The 24,989-nt window shown below is 41.6% G+C and overlaps 1 protein-coding gene across 2 annotated transcripts in view; it reads left to right on the forward strand.

Annotated features, from left to right (window-relative positions):
* Positions 1–350: 350 nt before the first annotated feature.
* The window catches only part of ctnnal1 (catenin (cadherin-associated protein), alpha-like 1), a 54,455-nt gene continuing 29,816 nt past the window's right edge, over positions 351–24,989 (forward strand). Inside the window, exon 1 of one of the 2 annotated variants that reach the window (XM_086279085.1) lies at positions 351–740. In XM_086279085.1, the coding sequence (XP_086135211.1) occupies positions 645–740 (96 nt within the window). In that variant the 5' untranslated portion in view covers positions 351–644. The remainder of the gene's footprint in view (positions 741–24,989) is intronic. The other variant, XM_086279083.1, reaches the window with a different exon arrangement.

Genomic DNA, 24,989 nt, shown 5'->3' on the forward strand with positions numbered 1-24,989 from the left:
GAGGCAATGCCCCTTCCTCTCTGATGCCCAGAACCATGAAATCTCCATTCATTTTCAAAAGCAATAAAAAAAAGTACATTTACATCAATTAATGATACATTTCCCTTTATAATGTCCCTTCTGTTGCACACGAGGCGCACTATAGATCATTTTGAAATGTAATTAATACTTAAATGACGTAAGTGTAATTGCCACGTGCGTGAACACGTACTGTATATTAAAACATAAATAGCTCGTCACTGTGCAGTGCACGCACTGATGAACTGCTCAGCGCTCCCCACTTAAAGCAGTCAGCAGTGAAAACCCGACTGCGTGTGCGTGCTCTGTGCGTGGTTGCCCACAGTGGTGTGCTGCAGTCCGCTCCCTGCCGTAGTTGAGTAAAGTACATGGACATTAGCGGGCGCAGCGGCACAACCACCGAGCTGGAGTGGATTAAAACTGCGTGCGTGCGTGGAGAGCCACTCGACGACCGACTGCGAAACCCCCGGAGTGTAATCCCAAGTCCGTTATACCAGTTTGCAAATGCGAAACAGCAAAGCAGAGGCTGTCGGTAAACTCAGTTAGTGGCGTGCATTGTGTGTGCGTGTATGTGTGTGTGAGAGTGTGTGTCAATCAGGGAGAGAGGGAGAGAAAGCTCGGCGGGAATGGCTTCATCTCCGTGCGGCAACAGTAACTTTGATTCCGGTCTGGAAATCAAAACTCGCTCGGTGGAGCAGACGCTTATTCCTTTAGTTTCGCAGGTGAGTACTCCGGAAACCTAAACCGTGACGTTTAGTTATCGCATTCGAAGCCCTTGTGCTCTCAAACCACACTTCGACTTTACAGCTGTGTCGAGCACATGACACCGATTCTGTTGTTTACCTATTTGTGCACTGTGTCTGCAGTGCGTGCTTCCTTCCCGTGCTGCGTTTAAAAGCAGTCCCACGTGCGAATAGTTTATCAAGTTACGACACTGTGGTAGTCCTGTAACTGTTGTAGAAAACGGAAAAAGTAACGATACTCAAAGTTGTCTTAAGTTACAAAGGTGGGCACAGCCAAGTCTGAGGAAAATAAGCTGTGGATACGCTGAACGGGTAACTTGGGAAGTTTGTGATTTACAGAATTACATAACAGACTAGAATAATGCAGGGTAGTGAAACTGTTCACACCCAGAAGGCAATAAAATGAATTATGATGATGGTTCTTTATCTTTTTGAGACGATCACAAACTCTCCAGGAAGTCTTCACACTCTTCAGAGAGTAGCCCAGAAGCCGTAAGTTTTCCCTGAAGTCCTCCTTCGCCACTCCAGAGCTGTTCCCGAGCTGTGGCTCTCTCTTCTCTAATTGAGCCACTTTGAAGCACGTGCTTTGTTTTTCAATAAACACAGGAAAACGAAGGACCCACTTAAGGCCACTGCACTCCCTCAGCAACTCTCCACTCTTACACACTTTAACAGTCCCCGGATTAAACAAAACAAGGAGCTTAGGTCAATAAGTTAATGAATCGTTTTATTGTATGTTGGTTAGAAGCTGGAGGCTGTTTGGGCCATTTTAGGCTTTAATTTGCATGACTATCTTCCGCTCTTGTTTCCAGCATGTCACAAAAATGGGGAAGTCGTCTGCTCCTGAATAGGGAAGTGACCACTAGTCTTATAAATGCTAATATCCCCCTGTTTTGTAGGACAGGGTTGTGGTTTTCACTTGAAAGACAGTGGGAGAAATCAGCATCTCACTGCTGGGTGAACAGAGTCTGGATAATACCACACTGGGAGGCCCATGACACTGTCCCTGCCCCTCCTGTGCTCACTGGCAACCTGCTTCCTCCCTCTCATTGCACAGGCTCACTTGAAAGATATAAGGTCATCCTGTCCCGAATAGATATGGGTTACTTATCAGAAAAGGACATCTGTTAGAGGGATGTGCTTTCCATGTAGTATGATAACTCAGGGCTAAATCTGTGCGAGCAGTGCAAGCAGGAGTTTGGGGAACAATATTCACACTAAGTACTGCTGTAATAATGCGCAAAAGTGTACAATAAATGTCCCATCCCTTGTGTTAGTGTAATATTTGCTGTCCAGCAAACTTATGGTGCACTCCTGCCTGCTGAGTTATTGGCTGGGCTCCCGTCTGTAGAGGGGTAAACTGTAATATGCATTCAGCTTATTACAGTCCATAGAGGGCCTCAAGGACAGTATTTCCTAATTTTCTTTTTTTCTCAGTGTAAGGCCTGTCCCCATAGCAACAGAGCTCTGCAATGCTGAAAGAAACCACATTTTCAAGGACCGTCAACTCCATATGTAACATTTTGTTGTTGTTTTGTGATAAGAGATCAAGGTCACTGTTAACTGATACACAGGTTCCTCTTTGTGTGCAAAAATGCACAACTTTTCCTTTTATTTTTATTATTATTATTTTTTTTAAAGAAATGATTCTGAGCATGAAATGATTAGTCTATTTTACCGAAGTAATAATTTTGACAATCTGATTCTGACAATGGATGTTATTTGAATTTAGATTATGAAATTAGACGTCCTCTGGGGGCTTAAGTCAGCCTTTTCTGCTGTTTGTGGAGATGCAATTGATTCAAAGAATAATTGCTGAAGGTAGAAAATTGTTTGTATGATTCTGATTTCCTAGAAATAGTTTCCATAAAAACCCCCAACAAAAAACGTATGTTATAGTGAACTTCTTTACGGAGTCACTTAGTTGGATTTTACATGGATTGCTTAGTAAATCTCAAGCATTAGGTGTGGTAGTTTTTTTTTTTTTGTTTTTTTTTTTTTTTTACAGATTGTAAATAATCAGATAAATTGAATGAAATTATAACATTTTTTAAGTCAAATCATTAATTTTGAAAGGTCATGATGGTTATTCTGACACTGGTGGTTGTAAATATGTGGTTTTTGGTGTTTGTGCACGCTAGGACAGTGCTAGGTTATAGTTCGTAACAATTGGGACTCTGATTTGAGTAATCGTGACCAGCTAGCCTTCATTTTCTGTCTAAAATGCAGTGAATAGAAAAGCAACAAAGCTGCTGTCTTGTCATAATTCAAGAAGGACCGTAAACTTTATTCTGATTGTAAGGATGGTGACTTGCAGGTGTCACGTATGATAATAAACTGCTTATTGAGATTCCACAATGAATGTGCAAAAATTATTGGCAACAAAACAACTGTTAGTATTCTAAATAGTTTTTCCAGTAAGAAACTGCTGTTGTAGATTACAGTAGGTACGCTGGAAAATAACAGCTAATATATTTGCAAGAACTTCACCGTAAATTACAGGAAAACAATCCTGGACACTTGCTGTTTATGTGTGTTTTTGTGTATGCACTGAATGAGAGAAAAAGAAATCGCTTTGCGAGAAAAGTCAGTAGAAAGGCTGATGGTTAACCCAGCTGTGATAATAAAATTACCTGGCTTCAGGTGTGTATGATAACTTTGTTAACGGCGTTATGTGACATTTCTGAGAATGAGTATTGCCATACATGTGCATCAATTGAATTAGTGTACTTAGAAACACTGACTGTGAGGGCTGTGCTCTGCAGCTTGTCTTCTTAAGGAGCGTTGTATGCATGTGCGTGTGTGTGTGTGTGTGTGTGTGTGTGTGTGTGGATCTCATAACTATCAAAGCGGAAATGAAAAAGCAGTGTCAGTCTGAGAGCCTACGTTTGATAAGGTTTTATGTTGTTTACTCTCCCCTTTTATTTTTTAATTATTTATTTCCTCTCCTCTCGCCTTGTTGACGTTGATATCCTCAGGCCTCTGTTATCAGCTTCACTCCCACCAGGGTGTAATTATAGGCCAGGGAAACCTCCCCGTCTTGCACTTCATACATATACACAAACTGGATAGATGCACGCAGTCCCACCTACGTCTTTCCTTTTTATGCATACTGATTATTTTGTGTATGCATTTTTTTTTTGTGTTTGTCTGGGGTTTTTTTTTTTTTTTGCACCAGTAGGTCAGAGTCATTCCCAACTTTCCAGCTGGTCTGAGATTCTGCAATTTAAATGAGTCCTGTTTTCTTAATGGACCACCTGGATGCTTTCGGGCCGCGTTCTTTATCATTTTGACCAGTTCCTTCCTTTTCTCCTTCGACTTCTTTTTTTCAAACTACAAAATGCATTTTCTTGATTTCTAAACGACACATTCTCCTATGTTAATACAAATTTTGTAATATGCTTTGCTTCACCTTTGCCATCGGTTTTGTATTCAGGGACATGGTGAGGCTAATGAATTGCTCTGGTGGTGGTCAAAATGTAATGGCCATCATGCAGAGAGAAGGGGAAACTAAAGCAAACACGTCTGCTGTTGTGTGTGCGTGCTACCTGTGATGTGGCCTATAGCCAGCTGGAAGGCAATTAGCAATACTCTGGATGCTTTTTCCTTGAGATCCGATTCCTGTTTTGAAGTGGTAATTAGTGGGGGGAAAAAACAGTTATGTTCCTGGGCTTTTATAATTGAGGTGTGTTTTCCTATTAAAAACGCAGCAGCCCAGTCTGGGTGCGGACATGGTGGTCCACACTGATGAAGTGTAAAGGTGCTGTTTTGAAGCAAAGACTTGTGGGAACGAATAGGAGCTTGGGAATAATCTCTAAGACTTTGATCAGATTGGTGTACGTTAAACACTCGTGATACCCTGGCCTTGTGATTACATAGCTCAGCTGTCTCCATCATTTTTCTTCAGGCCCGAGCCAGGAGTTTCTTAAAAGATTTTCTCCTATAATTGGGCCTGGAAAATCCGTTCTCTGTCTGCGTTTGTTAGCATCGACTTTGTCATGCTTCCAGGGGTTCTGTGGTGGTTGCAGTTTTGCTTTCTGAAGTGTTATAGAACACTGTGGGGGGGGAGAAAAAAGCTTTCCCGTGTTCTTTTTGCTCTCAACCTGGATTGAAATGGCATATTTATCACCCAAACAAATGCTCAGGGGAAAGTCGGAGGATGTGATTTTTCTCAAAGCTTTGCCATTTTGCCATAAATTTCAACATTAAACAAAAAAGCTGACAAAACACGCTTCATAAACATACTCCAAACTTAACGGCTTCGTAAGCACGGCCATCAGTCAAATTTCCGTTCCGCCCTCTGGAAATACTGGAAATTGAATTTTACTGAGGTACGAGGCTCTATTTCCTTCCTAATGTTCCTGGTCCTATAGTAGAGTGACATGACAAACGTCCAGGTAGTGAAGTTGTTTTTTATATCTAGACAGAGGCATTACTGTTGCCATGAGCCTTAACAGATCTCCGTCCTCGAGTCGTATGATGATAATGGAGACAAATGGGTCCCTGGCATGAAAGTAAAACCACATGAGGATAGCAACGCACTCCAAGCTTGCACGTGAATACACACTCATAAATCAGAGCATATAAATATAACATGATTGGGACAACATATGCCTTTATTGTATATGTGGGAGATGGGTGGGGAATTCCACAGTGGTTTGAGCGTCTTTGTATCTGTGTACTCTGATGTGTGTGATTGTCTGCTCACGGATAACAGAATCTACACAGATCTGTGGTGGTGGGATTGTGGTTTTCATGTGTCATCGTCTGTTTTGTGTTCTGCTGCTACAGGTTGTCACCCCGTCCAAGTTCAACCCACTGTGGTGGTGACTAAAACAGAACGCCTGATAACACAATTTGAGAGCAACCTTTTTTCCTGTTACGTCAGTATCAGTGAAAGATGCTGATTAATGGCCACGCTATTTACACAAACACTCCCAATCACCAGTGTTGGGAAGGTAAAATATATTCCACTACAGATTACAGAATACATGCCCCCAAAATGTAGTTTGTAACATATTTTGTTAAGTTACTCAATGCAAGGAACGTATTCTGAATACTTTAGATTACTTAATATAATGTCATGCTTTTTACAACTACATGAATGTACTATTGCTGTGTGATTTATTACTATTACTGAAGGTTACTTGCCACCAAGCTAACATTGTTAGCTGAGGTTAGTTCATAGACTGCTTTCCGAACTGCACATGATTATTTGCAGCTAGCAGGTTTTTAATGTTATCCAAGTCTAACAGTCAGCAGTCTATGAACTAACGCCAGCTAACAATGTTAGCTTGGTGGCGGGTAGCTTTTAGTAATAGTAATAAATCACACAGCAATAGTACATTGAAGTGGCACATAACCCAGGTAGCTACCACAACTAAAACATAATAGTTGCAGTAGGCTAGTGAACTTACTTTCAGATGTTTCTTTGGGTTGGAGGTGGAGGCTTTTGACGCTGAAAGTAGCTTGGTTGCTGGCAAACAGAGTTTGCATTGCACGGTCAGATTTGGCCCATCCCTTTTTTTTTTTCTTTAAATGTGAAGTGGTGTCAGAATTTCCAAGTAAGAAATGCATTCCTGCCTGTACACTGCTGGCTCTGGGTCCATTGTGTAACTGATGCCACCAGGATTAACATGACGCTTACATTAGAGCCTCTAATTCCGACAATGCGTGGAATTACCAGAATTAGAGAGGGGATAGCCTAACATATGAAACAGGGAAAGACCGCTGTGAAATCCATTTATTTCAACAAAGTAACTGTATTCCAATTATCATCTTTTTTTGGGTAACTGTAACGGAATACAGTTACTCTTATTGTGTATTTTAAATACGTAACGCTGGTACATGTATTCTGTTACTCCCCAACACTGCCAATCACTCATATTTCCATACAGTATATTAGGGCTGTTCAATATAACGATATATATGGGATGACGATATAAAAACGTCTATAGTTTCATTTTACGCTATCGTTGTTTCGTGGTGTCACAAAATAAACAGTTTACAGCAATATTTTTTCATTGTTTTGATGGTCACTGTAGTGGCTATATTAATTTCTTAAAGTTATCTCTTTCTCTTATATTTAATATAACTACACTACGGACGGACAAGCGCCTGTTTTTATGCGTTGTCGTTAACAACAACGATGGTAAAACCATCGCGTGTCCGCTCGTTTATTTTCCACATAAACCTTTCACAATAAAGCTCAAGATCCTGTTGAGACTTTTCAAAATAAACTGAATCAAGTGAAAGAGTAGGCAGATTATTTACAGATGAGGAGTAAAAAAGAGCCGCCAGGTGCTAAAAAATAAACCTTAGACTCAAACGTTAGAACAGGCTTTTCCCCACAGCACGCTGTGTAATAAATACTCACAAAGAAAACTGCGGCCGTTACAACTTATTTCTAAATGTATCGGTTAAAACACTCGACTCCAGGTACACGACGCCCAGCTGGAAACACTTCATGAAAGTTGAGCTGCCCGAGAGTCACAGAATTTACAGAAAATGTTAAATTTTGATTTTATATCGTTATCGGGACGATAGAATTCTTATATCGGGATATGAGATTTTGGTCATATCGCACAGTCCTACACTATATACCCTTTTCCCCTCTAAAGAAACTGGGAGATCGTGCGGTTTTGCAGGTTGGTTCTACACATGGGCTCTCAGCTGGTTTAAAGATCTAATATATGAATTGCAGTGAGCCTGACTCGCATTATTGTTGAATAAATGACGCTCTTTGGCATGTCCTTGTTCAGCAGTAGGAAGTAAACAGTCAACAAGCCTGTTTCATCAAAGTGAAATGAGATGCAATTCCACTCGGCTCCCCTTGTTTTCTAGTAAAGTGGTTGCATTAGGCAGCTAACTTTGTCAATTTGGAGAATCCACATTCTCTCTTCTGATGATTAAATCCACTCTTCTAAGCCTCCCACCCTGACTCATATTCACTTTTCATTGCATTTCTCTAACACAAACACACACTCAGTGTCATGTAAACACACATGTGCAGAGCTTAAATGATCGGTGTTTCCCCCTTGTCCCCTCGAGCGGTCTTTTCATTATTGCTATCAGGGGAGTCATTACAGATTGCTGTTCTCTTTAAGTGCAGATAAAAGGGTCTGTCTTACATGTCGAGCCGTTGACCTTTCCTCGGTTAATATACTTCCAGACGAGAAAAGTGCTTCTTTTTTTTTTGCCTGTGTGTGTGTGTGTGTGTGTGTGTGTGTGTGTATGTCTTCATTTATGTGTGTGCGCACCTGAAACCTCCAAATAACCTGGCCCAATGGGATCAGTCACCTAGAGGGAACAGCAGAGTTAATTTAATGGTGCAAGAAGGCAATCTCACGCTCTGCAATTTAACTTATTTGAAAGGTGAGGCTAATAGCAGAAGGTGCTTTTAATTGTCTAAGGAGAAGCCACTGCCTCTGACCGAGATGTATGGCTATATCCTGAAGGCTGATAAAGTATTGATTAAGCCCCTCTCCCATCATCAGTCAGCCTCAAATTGCTTTCATTCAGTCTTTCATTGACCATCAAATGAAAATGGGGAACAGACTCATTTTGTCAGTTTGTGAAAACTTGGGTCCTAGTTGTCTGCGGTAACACTGAGTGTTTGGTTTTTATCCGTCAAGGTTTTACAATTTTCCGCCGTCAGATTCCTGAGAGAAGAAGTGACAATAACAAAACTGCTGTCAGTGGATTCTTATCTCAACTAACCAGGATATTATTTTTGTAAAGATATGTTGCCATGCATTTTTTTTTTCTTTTTTGCAAATTACTATAAATTTTTTAAAATTCTGTTATCACCGCAACTTCCCTGAGCTCACTGTTAATATGATCTGCCACCGTGTTCACGCACTGTGTGTGAATGATCCTCCAAGACCTGCAGAGGCTCTTAGGTGCTTATTATTCCTGTTTAATATCAAGTGATTGTCTGGCCCATTGCCGCCCTGTGCTTACAGTATATTTTTCTGAGTTATGATGATGAGGTAGTGATGGGACATCTCATAAGTATGAGCACACAGGAGGAAATCTCTCTGTCGGTGAAGATGTGATGCCTAATGTGGCGTGATGTTTTGTGTTGTCCAGCCTCACACCCTGCGGATTAAGATGGATGTATAAACACATGGCTGAAGCACAAACAAGGACATATGTATTAAGAAACCTCACAACCGTTTCCTAGGCTCTCATTCTGTAGCTGTACATAAGGAATATTTTACTAAAATAGCACAGATACAGGTTGAATAGCTTTCTCTGTTTTTTTTAAACTGTGCTCGCTAAGAAGTAAGATATAGTGTTGCTGTACATGCTGTTAGGACATGCAGACTGAAGAGTGAGACAGGACAGGCCTCTTACTGTAATCTTGTAGGCATGCACTCTCCTATTTGCCTTGTCATGTACTGCTAGAGATATGACATGATATATCTATATTATCTGCTGCCTGGACAACCGCAGGTAAACACACCACTGTTTGGCAGGCAGCTGTTTGTTTCTTGTTGTTTTCCTCTTTGTGTGTCTGTGGCTGAGCATTGTGATCATTCTGGTCTTGAGCCCATGACATTGACCTGACAGTTTTACACACTGTGGGGTTTAGAGGTTAAGCTCTGCAAATCCTGGTTATGACAGGAACCCTTTCTACGTTTCCAGGTAAACCATTGCACCATCCTATAGTTTCATGGTAAGGGTGACGTCTTTATATGAAAGTGGAGGTTGCTGTCACTGAAAATATCGCACCAGTCAGTGTTACTATTCCTTTCTGTACTTGATCAGCCGGTCCTTGTCACGATCTTCTTACCTCTGTCCTCCTGGCTTGCATTGTAAGGAATGTAGAAATATCTCAAAGTGAAAAACAAAACCAAGTCTAGGAAACGAAGCAGTCTTTAAGCATTAGTTGGATATAAGTATAATTATCTTTTTGATCATGTATTATCTATAAAGGTTTTCTGACACTCATCCCAGAGCTGTCCAAGTCTTCCTGTTTGTTCTTCTCTCCTTCCCCATCAGCAACATTGCTAACTTTACCTCCGAGGAATCCTTCAGCCTGGCTTGTATGTGTTAATTGCTTTCTTCAAGCGTCTTTGAACTTCTCCCCCCCTCGATAATGAGTTCTTTTAAAAAGATGAGGTTTGACATGACAGAACAAAGACAGTGTGAAGGGCACAGGGAACATAGAATACCAAACATTTTCTGTAATTCAGAACAATTTCAAAGTTGCCGTGTCACCTTTGCCATCACTTAATGTCTGCACTGTTTGATTAAAAATTGATTTTTTATTTTAGTTTCTTTGTTAATCTTTTGATTACTTAAATGATAAATTTCACTTTATGCTAAATTGGCAAGCATGCCACTTTTAATTCAGTGCGATATCACTTTTAGTGACTACTTCAACCTCAAGCAGTCGTGTTGAGTGACTGCCAGATCACCTCACTTTGTGGGGTGATTCAGGGTGTGTCTGTAAGGAAGTATCAGTGTGTAAGATGCTGTAGCACCTCGTTTGTATGTCTTCCACCCTTCCTCTGTTGCTCTGCCCAATTTCCTGATTTCGTTTTCCTGTCACACCCCTTTCTCTTTTGGTCTTTAGTTCTGCCTTTAGCCTTGTGCCTGTTTTCTTCTCACCACTCTCCACTTACCTTTCAGTTTTCTAACTATTAATCTCAACTTCTCCAGAGAGTTAGGGGCTCTATATCACCTCATTAATTATGCAGCTTGCTGAAAACCTAGCTAGAGGCTGCAGGTATAGCCTCAGCTGAATAGCTCAGCCCAATCATTTCTTTGGATCTTTCCCTCTTTCTTCTCTACCGTAAAATGAGACGCAATCTTCGGGACTGCATCCATTCTGAAGAACACTAATGGGAATAGCATGTAACCAGCTGAGCCAGATTTGGCCGTCTCTTTCTCTGACATAGAATGGATGAAGATGATGCTATTCTTACCACGTTTTGTCTGAGCGTCACATATCTTCAGGGGAAATGTTTTCTGAAAGGAATGCAATGTTGAAAGCACAGCTGTAAAGAGATAGGATCTTGGACATTTTGAAAAGACTTTGTATCAAGAATGGGTTTATATAATTTTAACTTGCAGGATTGAGCTATGTTTGTAATTGTCAGATTTCCATGGGCTAACTATAATGAAATGGAAAAGCAATACATTCCCCTGTGTCAGTTTTGGCCGGCGGTCATAGGTTCTGTCCAATAATATGACGTGAGACTGGAGTAAAAGACCTCCATGGCTTGGCACTTTATTAAAGAAGGAGCATGATAACAGCACAAACACTAACTACAACTAAACCAAATGGCTTCCTTTTATACTCTACCTTTTCAGGTGAACATCCGGAATAGCCCAAGTATGGGGGTTAACTAATCAACATGAAAACATAACCCTCCACACAAACAAACATACAATAACATTAAAGAACATCACAAACATATACATATTTCCAACACATACTATAAACAAACCAATAACATAAGCTTCACCCATTTCTATCTAAATTAAAACCCTCTTTAACCATACTCCCTAACCTGGCACATTGGTCTGCTCCAAGAGCTCTTAAACAGGTGATTGAGCCACTTTCACTCTTTTGCTCCACATCCTGCAAGAAGCAACCAGGACAGGTGAGTACCTTTACAAGTTCTCATTTCACATATGTTTAGGTTATTGATAAATGATTAACTGCAAACAGCTCTAACTTTGGCTCTTCTCCGACACAGGTAGGATGGCCAGTCCCACTGTCTCTTTTCAGTTAAAAGCTGTCAATTTAATCATATGTCAAATAACCTAATAAAAGACTCCATAAGAACTAATGTGTTTTCTTTATTACCCTATTTTAAATTCCTAATCCAACAATTAATCACTAACAATACCCCCCTGGTCTCCATTACACCCTGCCTCTCAAGCAGACTTTTATCCTTTTGATGAGCTCCAGTGCGATTGCCTAATGCTGCGTTCACACTGGAAGTGATGTGGCGACCGTATAAAGTGAATGAAACTATGAGCAAAAATACCCACTGGCGGCACAAAGTGGGAGGGACCCAAGATGAACTTTTCTCAAGTTATAAGTCAGCCAATGAGAATGTACCATACTGCTGATTGACAAATGACCTTATAGTAAATGCATTAATAGGTTACCTAGGCACCAGGAGGCTAGGATGTCTGTGAGCGACCAGCTGTCAGCTTCACAGCAATGCACGACGACTGAACCACTACCAGTGTGGGTACAACTTTAGACTACAGCTGGAGATGGTAGTTCTTGTTCTGTGGGCTCTGTGTAGGAGCCCATGAAATGGATAACCAGCTTCTGAATGTTCTGGTTAGAGCAGAACGTCTGTCAACAGGTGCAGTGGATAAAAGTGGCGTACAACAACATCCTTTCGTAGAAGCAGCAAAAAGAAATCAAGGACCACCCCAGCAATCTCGCCACAGCAGTCTGATTAGCAGCGCCAAAAACTTTCAGAATAACAGTGAGGCATCGATGGCAGATGGCATTATCTCAGTTGCATGAAAAGTAAGTCCCCTATACACTCAGGTGGCTATCAATATACCTGGGCAGCCTGCCAGGTAAAGTTCGTGTGCGGCAAACACTCTGACACCTAGCTCTTGGTATGAGGAAGATGTTCTCATCTTGTCACCGTTTCTAGATGACTGGAGCCAGCGGGTGACAGCTGGGGCCAGTCAGCCGGGATTCATAGCCCAGTGTGTACATGTGTACTTAAGAACACATACACCCAGGACCAACACCTATAAATAAGTTAAAGTCACTCTACTCCTATAAATAAAGTTCTAGTTGTTCTGGGCATTTCTCTGGATCTGCTATCTGAATGACTGAAAAGAGCTCTTGATATGAAAACTAATATTAAAATGTGAGTGTGAGAGTTAGTGATTTTAGAAAAGAGTGTTTACTGCATCGTCAGTAAACACTCGTCAATGGGTTGCAGGTACTGGTTCATGTTAATGTCGTTTGATGTTTAAATTCTGCACCGATGGACCTCAAACCACTTGAAGACATAGGTATGTGTCATGTAGTGAAAGCACGTTCCCGAAGCCCCTGTGAGAATGTGTTAGGGAGTCTGTGTGTGTCACAACACAGGCCTTTATACAGCCTGCAGTTAGGGGGGGCTGCATTCCTTTAAGGGCTCAAGTTTCGAGCTCCCACAATGTGCGTGTGTGCATGTGTGTGTGGTGTCTGAAATTGTGCCTCCATGTTCTTTAAAGGGCATCACGACTGAGGTCAAAAGTCAAAGTCTCAAAGGGCAAAAACCTTGATTCTGGCTGGTATGCATGTGTTTGTCTGCCCCCCCCTCTTCATTCATCGGTGAATCCTCCAGCTCAGCGTATAACGTTCCGTGTTGTGGCTTCTGATGTTTGGTCTGACACACTTCATTGCTTTATTAATGCAGTACTTCACTTTCTAAAGTCCCTTTCTTCTCACATGTCAAACCTTCAAGACAACATTCTTAGGAATTTATCTCCGTCTGTTCGAGAATGTCCCTTGCTCTGGGGCTAGTTTGTAGCTGCGTTGGCTTTTGTCTACACCCGACAACTCGCATTTCTAAATGCTTCCTTTCAATTTGTAAGAAGTTGACCCAAACCCTCCCCCCCCCCTCCAAAAAACGCAGTAGCCCAGAATTCCCAGAGGTAGCTTGTGGAAATCATTTTGGTGGTTTTCATCAGATTTGACCTTCAATAGGCAGCTGAGAAATGAAGCACATTTTTCTTTGTCACTTTGCTTTTTCATTCACAAGCCGTGATTAGTTTCGGAACAGACCAGTGTTTCTGACAGGTGCATTTGGTCAGCTTCCCCTGCTCCTGCAGAACATGCTGTTGCTGAGTGAGGCCGTCACAGAGCCTGGTTAGGCCGCTTTCACACACTTTTCACTGCACACTACTACTTGTATTAGTTGTCCATTACTTGTAATTACTTGTAATTACCAATTATGATGACTGATGGAATGTTTTCCAAGCCAAGTTGGCAAGCAGTTCGGATTTTCCTGTTGAGGATTTTATACAATTACCCAGTCATTAAACATGGCTCAGCATGAGGACAACCTGAGGGGGGTGACTTTCATGTGTTTTGGTTGTATTGTTCATAACTTCGGGTTTCGTAGGGGGGCAGTCGTCGTCATGCAACACCGCATTCAAGAAAATCACCCAAAGACAAATATTAGCTGCAATGTTCCAGGCTAAAAAATAAGTCAACACTTCTAAGCAAACTCTCCTGTCTTTGTTTTACTCGCAGGATGTTGGTTTGCGAGCTTGTGATGATGTGAGAATATAAGCTTTAATACCCCTGATTGTTTTGGGTTATACTCGTGGTTTCATCTAAATAGATGTTGCTTGATGATGGATCTGGAGATGTATTTCTAGCAGGTTGCTTACGGTTATTATTCCAACTTTTATTTTCCTTGTACACAAGATACTCATCAATCTTTAGTGGTGGCTCAGGAGGTCTTGATTGAGATAATTAAAGGGCAGAATGAGGACTACGATAAAAGACTCATCAGGAGCTGGAGTTTGCCTTTTTCATGTGCTTTCAAATGTTTCAACAACAAAGATAAATCTTAGAGGGAAGTCAGATGCAAGGACAAAGCAGATACAGTGCTTAGGGCCACGTTGTGTTTGGTTTTTCTTTTTTTCTTTTTTTTATGGGTTCAGAGGTTTCAAAGAAAACGATTTGCCACAGTCCATTTGAATTTCTACACCCCATGTTTCTTTTGAAGGTGTATGTAGGGTGAAATTGACTAAAATATTTAACTTCTAGGAAGAAAATTGTTTCCATGTTTGACTTTGTGCCACTTCTCTGCTGTTATACCCGCTACAGAATACCAGACAGCTTTTAGACTGCAGGTTTAAGTTATTTATCAGTTGGAAATTTTGGTCTGTTTATGCACACCAACAACGGACCATGTCTGCAAATGAAGACATCCACTAAAATGGTATATATATATATTTTTTTACTACTCCTTGATATGCAATGACTTGCCCAAAATGAATGTTACGAAACAAAACAAGACTTAGTGTCTAAGCAAAGGCTTCTGAGCAACACCGTCTGGAATTTCTAACCTGCTTCTGGATGTGAAAAGAGATTGAAGACTTCACATTTAGATATCATGAGTGATGTCTCGATGGTTTTTTTTTCTTCAGTGTTTTGCCGTCTTTGTGACATTGACTTGCCAGATTAAATAACTGCTGTACTCTGGTGAGGCTTTCTTGGGGTGGGGTAGGGAGGGGGTTTGGGGCCATGGGGTGGACGTCACTATGAAACTCCTCGGTCTTCAATGGAACAAAGAGCTCAGTGTAGCCTGGAGAAATCTCTAGCTGCATATGGTGTACGTTTCCAAATGGGTGGGATCTCATCTGCATTGCCTCGCTGCCTGAGCCAGAGATGTCTTTGATATTGCATCTTGGATGTTTTGCAAAAACGTGCTTAGATCAAAGATATCTGTGCTGCCAGGCTGGCTGTCTTGGTTTTACTTTGATAACAGCTTGATCCATGTAAAAACAGTTAGATCCAAGTAATTAGCGTCATTGTCCGCTATTCTTTCTGTCTGTTTTGAGTTGGTTAGAAGCTGACACGGCATGGTTTACACTCTGAGACTAGGATATGCCTCCTAGAAGCTTTCAGTAGATGAGGCTTTTGGCCATCTTTTTGATGTAAGTAGGAAAATCTAAGCTTTTTTTCTCTCTTTTTTAAATTCATCCAAAATATATTTGTTATACTATTTGTAAGTGGTAGTCTGTTACAGGTGTGCCAGCATTATGATGCTGAGAAAAAAATACTTTAGCACCATTCAGGCTGGAGCCACTCTTATAAAATATGAAAGGAGATATGTTTTGATTTCATTATTTAATATTCTTTTGAAAGAAGAACTTCATCTGCATTGTGTTTTGCTCAATAATAAAAGTGTCTCTCTCTCAGCTATAAACTCTCAGATGGTTTTAGCAAATTACTTTTTGTACTCTTTATGAATACTGCTTTTCAGTAGGTGACTTTTTTTGACTCCCCCAAAACATTTTTCACACTTCACTTGCAAAAACCTGAATCCACTCTGCATCACGTAGGACAGAAAATGGTCTCAGTAATACTGTACAGATGTTACTGAATAATTTACCATATTCACATGTAAGCAGCATTCAGTATGCGATTCATTCTTGAAACTGAGGGTAGGTGATAAAACTGCCTCCTGTTATTCCAAAAAAAGCAAATCCGAAGCTTCAGCTTGGCATAAAAACTCAGAACAAAGAAAAATGGCTACATTGACACTGTTTTTATTATTATTCTTTGAATCCTAATTTATGTCTATATGCAATATGTCTTTGATACAGCAGTTGCAACACATAGCACACACTCAGATGCACAAAAAAAACAAAACAAAACACTGCTCTTAGTAAAGATAATGAGCTAAATGTTAACCAGCGTCGCTACCCGTAAAGAGAGATGATGTCCTAATTGCAAGTCTGTGGCACATATGATGGTGTGAATTTGTCCAAATGAAGCTGTAAGGAACTTTAATCTAAAATTACAGTTTTGTAAAGTCAGCAGTCTCACGAATCCCAAGCCTAGAATAGCTGCAGCTATGCGCGTGATGCTAACGATTTCCCAGACTTTATGCTAACTAACTGGTGGCTATAACTTCAGTGCTCTTAATTTTGATATGAAAATATTAAAACTTCTAGTTATTTTATCTATACAAACAGTTGATTTTCTTCTACTTATCCAGTTTAGGGTCAGCCCGTGACCACACCCTACATATGTTGGCAGGCTGTTGCAGAAAGACACCGAGCAATCTTTGGACTGTGGGAGGAAGCCAGAGTACCTGGAGTGAACCCATGCAAACACAGGGAGAATGTGCAAATCGAACTCTGCAGTAAATTCTAATGGCTCCACGTGCACAGCAGTAAAGCCAGCGCAAGGGGTCTTTTCATAACGTGTAGCTTTTTAAAATCATTATAAAGGGTTTCACTTTTCAGTGAGGCTGTGTGATTAGGGGGCAGGGATAGCTCAGTAGGTAGAGTGGTGGCTTCATGATCGGAAGGTTAGTGGTTTGATTCCCCTGAACAGCTACCCTGAGGTACCCCTGAGCAAGGTACCGTTCCTGCTCCCCGGGCGCCCAGTGGCTGCCCACTGCTTCACTTGAGTGAATGGGTTAAATGCAGAGAAGAATTTCCCCACTGGGATCAATAAAGTATACGTTATTATTATTAATAGCTGACAATAAATTTGCAGATTAAAAAAAATAAATACTATTATTGTGCTGCGACTGTAAAGGGTTTCAAAGCAAAACAAGGTCGTGAACCACAACAGCACTTTGTGTCATGGTCTAGTGCTCTACAAACCGAAGGGATCGATTCCCTTCTCTGCTCTCCTTCCCATCTTGGTTAACCTTGGATTGTGGTTAACAGAGCAAAAATTGATCCGCAGCTATGGTTTGTTTGTCTACCCCCCAGCAAGGACTACTGAATCAGAGGTCACTCTCCACACACTGCCTCATACACTCTATTCTCTAAACTTGCTCTTAATGGAAAAAGAGCAATATCTCTCAGAAAGTTTTCAGATAATGTAGAGTTTTTGGCTCCGTGCCTCCTCTCGGTCATATCTTTTGTGTTCCTGCCTTAGTTCTCTACCCTTTTCCTTATTTACTGTATATCCTCTTCATTCTCCTTTCTATCTCTTCATCACAGCTGTCCATCTGTTTCTCTCCCAGGTTTATCATTCTCTCTTATCAGCTGCTGGTTCCTCTAGACTTCCTGCACCTCATATCAGCCGTACTGATTACACTGTAGCAGCGCTTTGCTTTCAATAGACTATGTGTTACTGTCAGTGCATGCACAAACAAACCAGAGCGGTGGGGTGGGGTTTCATTTCTCTCATAGCTATGTTTTCTACTTAGTTAAGTAGTTCATCTACTCAAATGTCAAGGAAGCACGTTAGCACTAAGCAGCTTAATAAAGGTGTAAAATGGTCATTGGCTTAATAACCTTTGATTTGCTTTGGTTTGTGGGGGAAAAAAAAAATAAAATTGTCAACTCACAGACTGCCTGAACCTCAGAGTGACTCTGGAGAGCTCTGTGCTCAGCCCACTCAATGGGCCCCACTTAAGACTTGATAGATTTCCCATTATTTTTAGACTGCAGTGATGGAGTACCAGGTAGCACACACCCATTTCTGCTTTCCTCTGAGCTTCTTGCTTCCTGTGTGGAAGCACTGCCCAACAATGGCACACAAACACTAAGCCAGTCTGCTGCAAAGCCCCAGAGATAAATGCTTCTTCATGTGAAACAATCACAAAAATGTAATCTGGAAACCCCGGGCCATGCTTCCATCCCTCTATTTGGAAATCTGTCTCTAAGAGGTTTCAGAGCAGCTTTGAACACTTGAACCGTGGCAGAACACGGCGGATCGATGCCAAGCAATAATTCCAGGCAATAAGTGGGATTATATTTGTCGTTTATTTGACAGTGAATGGTCCCTTGGAAAATATGAGCTCAGTTTATTGGTTTGTCTACTGTGTGCCAGCCATGCAATCTATTCAGCTACTCTGCTTTCCTCTGCATATTCGCGGCCAGACAGATCTGATTAACTGTCACACTGATACAATGTGGACCCACTTGCTCTTCGTAATCATACCAGCTGCAAAATAAGACGAGAATCCAAAGATGTTTAATTCTAACATTTCATTTTTGCTTTGTTTAATTTTGGGAACATGATAGAATAATATCAAAGGGTGTGAAGAGTGTTGTGGTAGAAGGGACAGATGTGTTCAAGGTGGGGGTGGTATGACATCAGGGATCGGCTCTGAGACGCTTCTTGTTTGAAATGGTGATGGACAGGCTGACACATGAGGTCAGGCAGGAGTCTCATTGGACTATGATGTTTGCACACGGCATAGTGATCTGTAGTGAGGGCAGGGAGCTGGTAAAAGACAACCTGGAGTGCTGGAGGTATGCTCTGGAGAGAAGAGAAATGAAAGTCAGTAAAAGCAGGACAGAATGTATCTGTGTGCATGTGCGTGCGTGTGTGAGTGTGTGTGTGTGTGTGTGTGTGAGAAAAAAGGCAGACAGGTAAAATTAAAAAAAGATGAATATGCAAAGAGCAGAGGTATTGAAGGTGACTGAGTTTAAATACCTGGGGTCAACCATCCAAAGCAACAGACAGTAGGTGGAGATAAGCGTCAGGGGGGATTTATGACAGAAGGATAGCAGCAGGAGTGAAAGGGATGATTTACTAGAGTGTAGTGAGACTGTTATGATGCGTGGTTTTAGGGAAGGATTTAGAAGGATTTTATCGGGAGTGACCAGAATGAACATCAGATAGACAGCTCAGGTTGAGAGGTTTGGAGTTAAAGCTAGAGAGGCAAGGCTGAGATGGTCTGGACATATGGACAGGAAGGATGGTGAAGATGGACCTGCCAGGCAGGAGGAAAACCTCAGAGATGATTTGTGGATGTAATGAAGGAGGACTTGCACAGGGTTGGTGTGACAGAGGAGGAGGGAGAGCGAGATGGAGGTAGGTGATCCGCCCAAGAGACCACTAAAGGGAACAGTTGAAAAAAGATGATTTATGGAACATCATAAATGTAGTTTTTGGGGGTTGTTTTTGAGGCAGAGCCAAAAAAAAAGTTTTAAAGAAATCTGTGTAGTCAGCATTAAAAATATTTTTGATTGATTCACCCCCTTGTTTAATTGCTTCAAGTTCTTTGTCCAGTTAAACATATTTGCATTTTTTTTATTGTATTCAAAGGGCTCCCTGCAGAGTCAGCTAATCTAGCCAAGGCTGAGTTCCTTTCACACACAAAAGCTGATGAAGCGCTTGCTGTTGTGCTCCGAAAAAAACAAGTTTAGTTTATAAAACACAATGTGTCAGAATACTGATTCAATTTCTAATGTATTTGTACCCCTTTGCTGTTCACATATGTTTCGCACATACAGTAAAGGGAAATGTTTTAATTAAGTTATTAAATGTCCTGTAAAGTACCATGTTTCCTCTTGCATGTTAAAGCCATCAGGCCTCATGGATATAAAAGCTGTGCGACTTTGGTGTTTTATTAGTTTGCTTTACATCGAGCCTACCCACACAGCTAAGACGACGCTGGAGAAAGTGTAGGTAGAAGTCTGTCAATGTCTCTGAGTGCCCCAACAAGAGACTCGTCGTCAGCATGAAAAAAAATTTCTGCAGAGATTGACAAATTTTATCACTGCTAAAAGTGCTTCCGTTAAGGAGCGAGTAAAATGTATGCATACTTATGCCAATAGGATATTTCAGTTCTCCTTTTTAATGCATTTGCAAACAGTTGCTGTGTCATTATGTAGAAGGGATGAAAAGAAGAAGAAATACTTTTGATAACCGATTGGAACATAAAAGTGCTATAATGCAGAACAACCATCATGTTAATCTTCACGAATGCTTATCCTAGAAAACAAATGCAATTTTGGTACATTTTGAAATGTAACATAGCAACCTAACATATGAGTGCGCCAGTCAGGAAGAAAAGGTTAGGAAACGAGATGAGCCGCCGCCTCGGGGCGTTCTGTACGGGGTGCTAACCCCCGCAGCACACGTATTCCTAGGCTACATCCCCCAAGTACACTGGGGGAGGAGGTGAACAGTTGAGACAGCCGAAGTGAGTTTGACCCAACAGTTACACTATGTTCAGATCACCCCTCTGCTCTCCTTGGTTGACCCCACTCGCTGACTTTCTCTTTGTCTCTCTCCATTTCTCTCTCCCTCCCTCTCTCTCCGTCTCCCTCCCACCGACTATCCACCGAATTACGTGAGCAAGAGGAATGAAAAGATGTATTGTGTTCTTTTGAATGCGAGCTGCGTGTGTTTGTGTTCGAGTAGCTGCCATCCTCTACCGCTATGCAGACATTGCGGCCTTAGCATGCTACAGTGGTCAGAGGAGAAAGGGATGTGTTTTAAGCACCATTGTATTTACCGCCCTTTTCATCATGTCGGGCGATCGTGGCTCAAGAGTTGGGCGTTCGCCTTGTAATCGGAAGGTTGCCGGTTCGAGCCCCGGCTTGGACAGTCTCGGTCGTTGTGTCCTTGGGCAAGACACTTCACCCGTTGCCTACTGGTGGTGGTCAGAGGGCCCGGTGGCGCCAGTGTCCGGCGGCCTCGCCTCTGTCAATGCGCCCCAGGGTGGCTGTGGCTACAATGTAGCTTGCCATCACCAGTGTGTGAATGTGTGTGTGAATGGGTGGATGACTGGATATGTAAAGCGCTTTGGGGTCCTGATGAGACAGACTAGTAAGGGACTAGTAAAGCGCTATATAAATACAGGCCATTTACCATTTACCATGTCATAAGTCCAGTGTTGCTTGCAGCGCACACAGAGGCTCCATTTCAACAGTCACACTTGTACACAAGTTATTTTACTCACTGAATCATGTGGAGAGTGGAAGTTAGCCCAGTGAAATTGCAACGTACACTCTGGTTACTGTATAGGTTTTGCATCAGAGTCCAAGTTGGCAAACTGCGTCCACTAAAACTACCATTTAGACAGCAATGTCGCTTTTTTCTTCTGTGCACTCTTGAAATGGAGCCATCTGACTACTTTACAGTGATGATGAAGACACACCAGTCTTTAATTATCAAAAAAGGGTAAGAATTACCTCAAAAAACAAGAGATTTGAGAAGGTTAGATTTATTTTTCACAGCTGCTTTCTTTTAATGTGCAGACAATTTTATTTATTTATTTTTTTTTCTGGAAATCTGAACGGCGTGCGATGAGAAAAGGATTCAATGAACTGTTTATATTCATTTTGCAGTGATGGAAACTTATAGATGACATGAAAACTGCACTCTTAATTCAACTCCAGACCATTTTCACGATTTTTAAAAAAAAGATTTGTAACAAGAATATATCATATATTAGCACTTTTTTTTTTCCCTGACAAAAAAACCATAAAAGCCTGTGACAAACACACTTTGCAGACATGATACTCTATTGTCCTTCTTGAGCAGCTGCTTAAACGCAGTGGGATGCAGCTAGTTTTTATTCATCAGCGATAACCTTTCTCGCTGATGTTTGCTGTGGATTCAATCTGTCTGTCCACATATTCAAATGTCACCTCTCATTGCTAAGCGAGAGCTTGAAGGCCAAAGAGTGCCCTTTTCTCATACAACTCAGATGGGGTACAGTCTGATGAAAATCCAACCTCATTCAACTGCTACACTGTATTCTGTTCAGGTTGTCTTTACTGTCAAAGAGCCCTTCTTTCTGTTTGCCTGCCTCTGCATCTGCAAGCCTCATTACGCCCCCACTTCTCCCTGTCTACCTCCATCAGTGTCCCCGCATGCTTGTCTGTCTCATCAGCTTCATCTCTGTTGGCATACATGAGCGAGTGGGCTACGGTTCATGCCATGTTCTCGTCTTCTGACTCGTGACCTTCGTCACTCGCGTCTAGACTTTAATCAAACAAAGGAAAGTAACACAGTGAGTTACAGATTTAACAATTTCGACTGACAAACAAGAAAACACGACTGTGTAAAACAAAAAAACCCAGCTTATTAAAGCTCGCTTGAGCAATAATAACAGAATTATATAAAAATACACTGAGGGAGCCCTGGTATTCACCACAACAGGGAATGCTCAATTCAAAGCCAGTTTGACAGGTTGTCAGCTCAGTTCAGTATAAACACTGGAAGCAAGGGAACCAGCTACATTGGCTTTGTCCGAAAATAACAAAAATCTAAATACTGGAACCTTTTGAGGACAATTTGTGGAGGTGAGAATCGGTTCTTTTGCTAGAACCAGCAACTTCCCTTCGGCCTTTTCTGGTTTCTTGCCAACATAACAGTACAAGTACAAAAGTTCAGGAAGATGCAGTTATTTTACAAAATTTTGAACTGTTCCGTCAAAATGACCCGAGGCGCCAGGTGTAAAAAATCTTGATAAATACTATGGGCAGCAATCCAATACCAACATTTACCAACATTTACTGACTCTATAAAATTGTACTGTAATTATTATATCTTTAGTATGACATTTTATGGCTTACATTTGTCATTCGTGAGGGAATTGAAATTTTACCAGATGTTTTGGTATTCTGTTTGGCTCACTTCAGAGGCCGGTTTTAACACAGTCTGTTTCAGAAAATCTCATCTTTTCCTGTTGTTGTAATCGTGTTCCTCTGTGAGCTCAGTGCCATCTGGGAATCCCTGTGCTCCCACATCGATGGAGTGTAGGGATCCCTCTAGAGACACAGTCACGCTCACAGTCTTGTGCTTTCGGCCCGTGAAGTACATTTTGTGACAAGGGAGGCATCAGCGGGCATAAACTGAGGTTCTGGTCTGAAGGCTGCCGTCTCGGGCTTCGGGAGCTTTTAATGGGGCCACCAAATCGAAGTGATCTGAAGTTGGTCTCCGAAAAAGATTTCCAAGGTCATAAACCTGTAGCTTTCTGCGTGGCCTCTGCAAGTTCATTACAGCAAGCACAGCTGTGTGTGCTGATAAGACCTACTTTTTCTGTCACTTTGTTCTCCTCTGTTTCTGTAGCTGATCTTCCCCTACGCACTTACATGTTATAAAGAGTAATAATGCATATCTGTAAGTGACAGGTATATAGTATGCATCTCTACCAAATAACCATGGACGGAGAGACAGATGGATATTCCAGCCTCGATTCGAGGGCTTATTAACTTCTTTAAGCTGCAGTGTTCTTCCTCGCTTCTGTTACTTTTCCTTACAGTACAAGTGGTTTGGGCATGGTGCCAAAATAAGGCTTTAAAAACAGCATAAAGATTAAAATTTACACTCCTCAGGGTGTTATATAGCACAGACAGACTTGTGGTACAGTAGGTGTGATGGTTCCTGCAGGTGTGTGTGTGAGTGTGCTAAATGAAAATAGCTCTGCATATGCGGTCTAATTCCCAAAGAATGCATGACTAGTCGAGACTACATATGGATGTGGTTTAGCTCGGCTTTAATGCTAAATTGAACTGCAGCCTTGTGGTTGTAATTTAACAAAGTCCACCACAAAAAACTTCTGGTGCGAAAGGTGAATTTTGCTGCATTAGCTGACTCTGTAGCGCTTACTGTTGTATTTGTAGGCAGCTGTAAGGGATTAAATTTAGTGTTTTTATATCTTTGTTAGACGTGGGCATGACGCGTTAATGCAGAATATTCCTGTTAACTGGCCACTGGCCATTGTTTAGCAGTGTTTGTGTTTAGTAATGACCGGTGCTGTCCTGAACACTGTCCATATCCATATGGGCCACTTTCCCAGTCAGTGTGCGTGTGTGTGTGCTTAGTTTAATCACTTGTATATTGAAATCACAAGGGATGAATGTGCATATGCTGTCTAAGTAATGTGTTAATGCAGAGTAAGAGTAGGATGGTGCAGTTATGCACATGTACGGTGTACCCTTAAGGATGCAGCTTAAGCACTGCAAGCTGTTACTGTACTGTATGTACTGCAGCAGTGCAGCTCTAGGGACAGACTAAAATCACTTGCTGCACACAGAAGGAGTGTAAAGAAGAGAGGGATGGAGGTAGAAGGGGAGACAGAAGACTTCTAAAGTCACAGAGGAAGGAAGTGTGAAACAGAGGATGACTGTAGGTATTCATTGAGGAAGAAATAAAGACGAGGTAAAGAGCGATGTAGATGTGACATGTCCTTGACTTTATTCTTTTCTTCCCTTCACCTCTCCTCATCTATCTGCGTTCGCGCTACTTCCAACTCCCTTGTCTCTCTTTTCATCTCTTCATATATTAGAGTCTGGCAGTCAACCAGCGCAGCATCGAACTCCTGTCTGCTTGCGGCCAATTTGGAAGGAATTGCTCACCCATTAAAGCGCATGTTCACTGCGACTTTCATCCCTTTCCTCTTATGTGTTTTTCTTCCTTCTCTTCCTCTCTCTCGCTGTCCTGGGTGAACAACCAGCCCGTCTCTCCTTGCATCAATAAAGACCAAACTGAAACTTGGATTTTTCAAGGGTACCACTGCTCATATTCAAAGACGGGGAAAGCAGGGGGGGAAACAAAAATAGTGGAAAACACAAACACTTATGGCGTCCTTTTGGGTGCAGTACTCCTCGCAACAATGATTCCTTTGTGCTGTAATAGGCTGAAATGAGACCTGGAAGTGTTCTTTTTCCCATTTCACAGTGATCCATAGGCTGTAGAGTCTATTTAATGAGAGATACAATCTTAGGCGCACACAAACAGACGGCTGCCAAAGTTTTAACAGATGGAACGTATTTTTTTCTTTACATATCAACAAGGAC

The sequence above is a fragment of the Aulonocara sp. 'chitande type north' Nkhata Bay genome, linkage group LG22 (genome assembly GCF_057382095.1).
Source record: "Aulonocara sp. 'chitande type north' Nkhata Bay isolate Kocher_YH1m ecotype deep benthic linkage group LG22, A_spYH_male_GT1.1, whole genome shotgun sequence".
In the NCBI taxonomy this organism is placed as follows: Eukaryota; Metazoa; Chordata; class Actinopteri; order Cichliformes; family Cichlidae; genus Aulonocara; species Aulonocara sp. 'chitande type north' Nkhata Bay.